This window comes from Cyprinodon variegatus, unplaced genomic scaffold (genome assembly GCF_000732505.1).
Source record: "Cyprinodon variegatus isolate N-32 unplaced genomic scaffold, C_variegatus-1.0 Scaffold743, whole genome shotgun sequence".
Taxonomy (NCBI): domain Eukaryota; kingdom Metazoa; phylum Chordata; class Actinopteri; order Cyprinodontiformes; family Cyprinodontidae; genus Cyprinodon; species Cyprinodon variegatus.
In genome coordinates, this window is record NW_015151196.1 from 227,659 (window position 1) to 230,599 (window position 2,941).

At 57.7% G+C, this 2,941-nt stretch overlaps 1 protein-coding gene across 2 annotated transcripts in view; it reads right to left on the minus strand.

Annotated features, from left to right (window-relative positions):
• Window positions 1–112: 112 nt before the first annotated feature.
• apc (adenomatous polyposis coli) overlaps window positions 113–2,941 on the minus strand; it is a 36,616-nt gene continuing 33,787 nt past the window's right edge. For both annotated transcript variants that reach the window (XM_015395491.1, XM_015395492.1), the window contains exon 18: window positions 113–2,741. In XM_015395491.1, coding sequence (XP_015250977.1) covers window positions 855–2,741 — 1,887 coding nt within the window. In that variant the 3' untranslated portion in view covers window positions 113–854. The remainder of the gene's footprint in view (window positions 2,742–2,941) is intronic.

The following is a 2,941-nucleotide window of genomic DNA, read 5'->3' on the forward strand; positions in this document are numbered from 1 at the left end:
CTTTTACTTTCAGCCTCTGGGGGGAGCCTCGCTGGAAAACCAACACCGGTTGCATAGTATACCTTTAAACTACCCGTTTGACACAGAACGGCCTGTAAAAAGAGGCAGGAAGCAGCTTGTGTTGAACTTTATTGATCATCTTCAGTTAAACATGAAGGTTTTTGCTTTAGAGTCTTTTTTTTCCTTCGGCAGGAATCAGTGAAAATCAGCATTCAAGCAAAAACTCTGTTAAATATGTGCTTCAGAATCCAAATGCCTGCAGGTTTACAGCAATAATTTACGCTTTACAGTGTTACTCGTTTCCAAGGCGACAGAACGGGAAATATCAGACGGCGGTTCTGAACAGAGCCGGGCTTGCTGAGGAAACTGGTTCTGTTATTCAAAGAGAAGAAAGAACCCAGAACCTGAGCCCAGAACAGGTTAGTGAGTTAATAATCTGACATCAGATTAGTTCAAATGTTCAGGACCGGTTCTGGTTTCTGATCATGGATCGCATTCTAACATCGGATCAGCCGATTGGACCGACTCGCAGCATCAGAACTTTGTTCAGAACCAAACCATTTATAAAAACAGCAGATCTTCCAGATGCTAAAGCTATCAGAAACATCATCAACATCATCGTCTCCGGGTCACCATGGTAACATTGTTATGAAGGGGGCGGGACCATGCAGGGAAGAACAGGGGGCGGAGCTAAGCGCTACGGATCATTAGTGGTATAAAAACATATAAAGTTTAAGTTTCCTCCCAGGCAGGTGGGAGGAGCTAATCAAGCAGCAGAAGGATGGGGGCGGAGCTAAAACACTGAATCACTTCCTATTCTGTTTCCGCTCCCAAACTCGATTTCTGTCGTGGATTTACACGGACGTGACGATGTAGGAGCCGCGCTCTCCGCCGCCGCCGCCTCCGTCTCCGCCCTTCGGCTCGCGCTTCTTGGTTACTGGGGTGGGGATGAGAGACGGCCGCGTGGGGGTGGTGGACGTGCTGCTGGTTGGCTGTGTGGGGGCGGAGCTTATTTCTGTGCTGCTCTTCCTCGGGCTGGGCGTGTAGTTGAAGGGACTGACTCGAGCCGCCACGGCGCCGCTGCGCTGCTGACTACGCTGCTGCTGCTGGCGGTCGGGCGGCGGCGGAGGCTGGTCGTCCAAACTCTCACAGCTCCGCCGGAGATTGAGGTTAGAGGATGACGAGGATGAAGAGGAGGGGTTCTTTGAGGGGGCGGGGCTGTCGATGACCGGTGGGGCGTTGGCGGTGGTGGGGGAGCGGGACGAGCAGGAGGACGGCGAGCGGGGGTTGTTAACGGGACAGTCCTCCAGGCGAACCCAAACATCCTCTGATTTGGCCGCCGCCGAGTCGCCGACGTTGCTCTTGGCCTTCCGCCATGTCCCTTTGGACCTGCTGGTACCGTCCTCGCTTCGCCCCTTCTCACTGGACTCTGATGACGCCGACAGCACCGACGACGAGCTGCCCGTCCTCTTCCACGTGCCAACCCGAGGTAAAGAGGTGGAGTGCTTCCCGCCGCTCGCTCCTGTGCCGGCGCTGCTGGTTTCCCTCTTCCAGGTGCCGGTGCGGCTCAGGCGCGATGAGCCGGCGTCCTGTTGGCGTGACGGACTCTCTGACTGTGAGCGGTTGACATCTTTTCTGGCGGCAGGAGGAAGCAGAGTTTCAGGGCTGGATGGTGACTCCAGCGCCGGCACTGCTGAGGACGACTCCTCTAGTTTCCTCTTCAGTGTGGGACTCGGAGCCTCTTTGATGAAGGTCGACTGTCGGACGAGAGCCGGCTTCTCAGGCTCCGCCTTCTGCTTCTTGGTGGAGGCGGAGCTGCTGAGCTTGGAGGCCGAGTCGCTTCTCGGGATGCCGGCGCTCTTTGGGGCGCCCTGTTTGGCTGCTCTAGAGGAAGACGTTGACGAGGCACTTCCTGGAGACGCGGTCCGTGGCAGCTGGGACAGCTTCCCTGCTTTCTGATTGGCTGCTGCGGTTGACCGAGAGGGGGTGGAGTCCCGGGAAGACCCACCTCCTCTCTCGGCGCTGTCGCTGCCTCCTGGAGGTTTGGCCACAGCTGCCGCTCTCGGTTTGCTCCGCCCCCTGGCCGCCGGCTCTGCCCTGGGTTTACCTGTGATCAAACTCCTGTACACCTTCTTCCCGCCCCTCAACGCCCTCGCCTCCTCCTCGTCCTCCTCCTCCTTCTTCTTGGCCTCCAGCGTGCTGCGCTCGCCTGGCTTTAGGATGCGGGCGCCTCGCTTCACCTGCAGCGCCTCCTCCTCCTCCTCCTCATCAGCGTTCTTATTGGCCCTCGGCAGGTGGAAGGGGGAGCCCACAGACTTCAGGGAGAGAACGGAGTCAGAGTCCGATGACGGCTGGCGAGACAGGGACGAGGCAGCGGCGGCGTTCAGGCTGCTGACTATAGAGTTGGCGCCTTCCTGGATGGCCTTCCAGTCAAAGGACTCTGAGTCAGGGGAGGTGGGGCTTCTCGGTGCCTCTGAGGGCTCCTCCTCGGCCAGAATGCCTTCGTCGGCCTTGGAGGGAGGAGCCGGCGTAGCGATGGCAGCGGGTGCAGGAAGTGCGGCGGACTTCTTCTTCTTCTTGGGCATGGCGGAGCTGATGCATTCCTGCAGAAGGTCGTCCTCAGAGTCGATGCTGAGGGAGCTGAGCGAGGAGTTCCTGGAGAAACAGACCGGGGTGTCCTCCACGTGGAACGCTTTAGGAGCGTAACCGCTGGCTGCAGGGGGGCGGGGCTTGGACTCCACCTGTGCAGGACAGACGTTACATATTAGCCATAGCCAAGAACAATCCACGTGTCAAACATCCTGTATCCTGCCCACTCAGACCCCCCCCCAACTGTCCGGTGAGCATCTAAGGCAGAGGTCACAGATTAGCGGACCGCGGTTCGGATCCGGACCCAACCTGATTTAAAACATTTATAAATTACTGCATGTCGTCTGAGGAC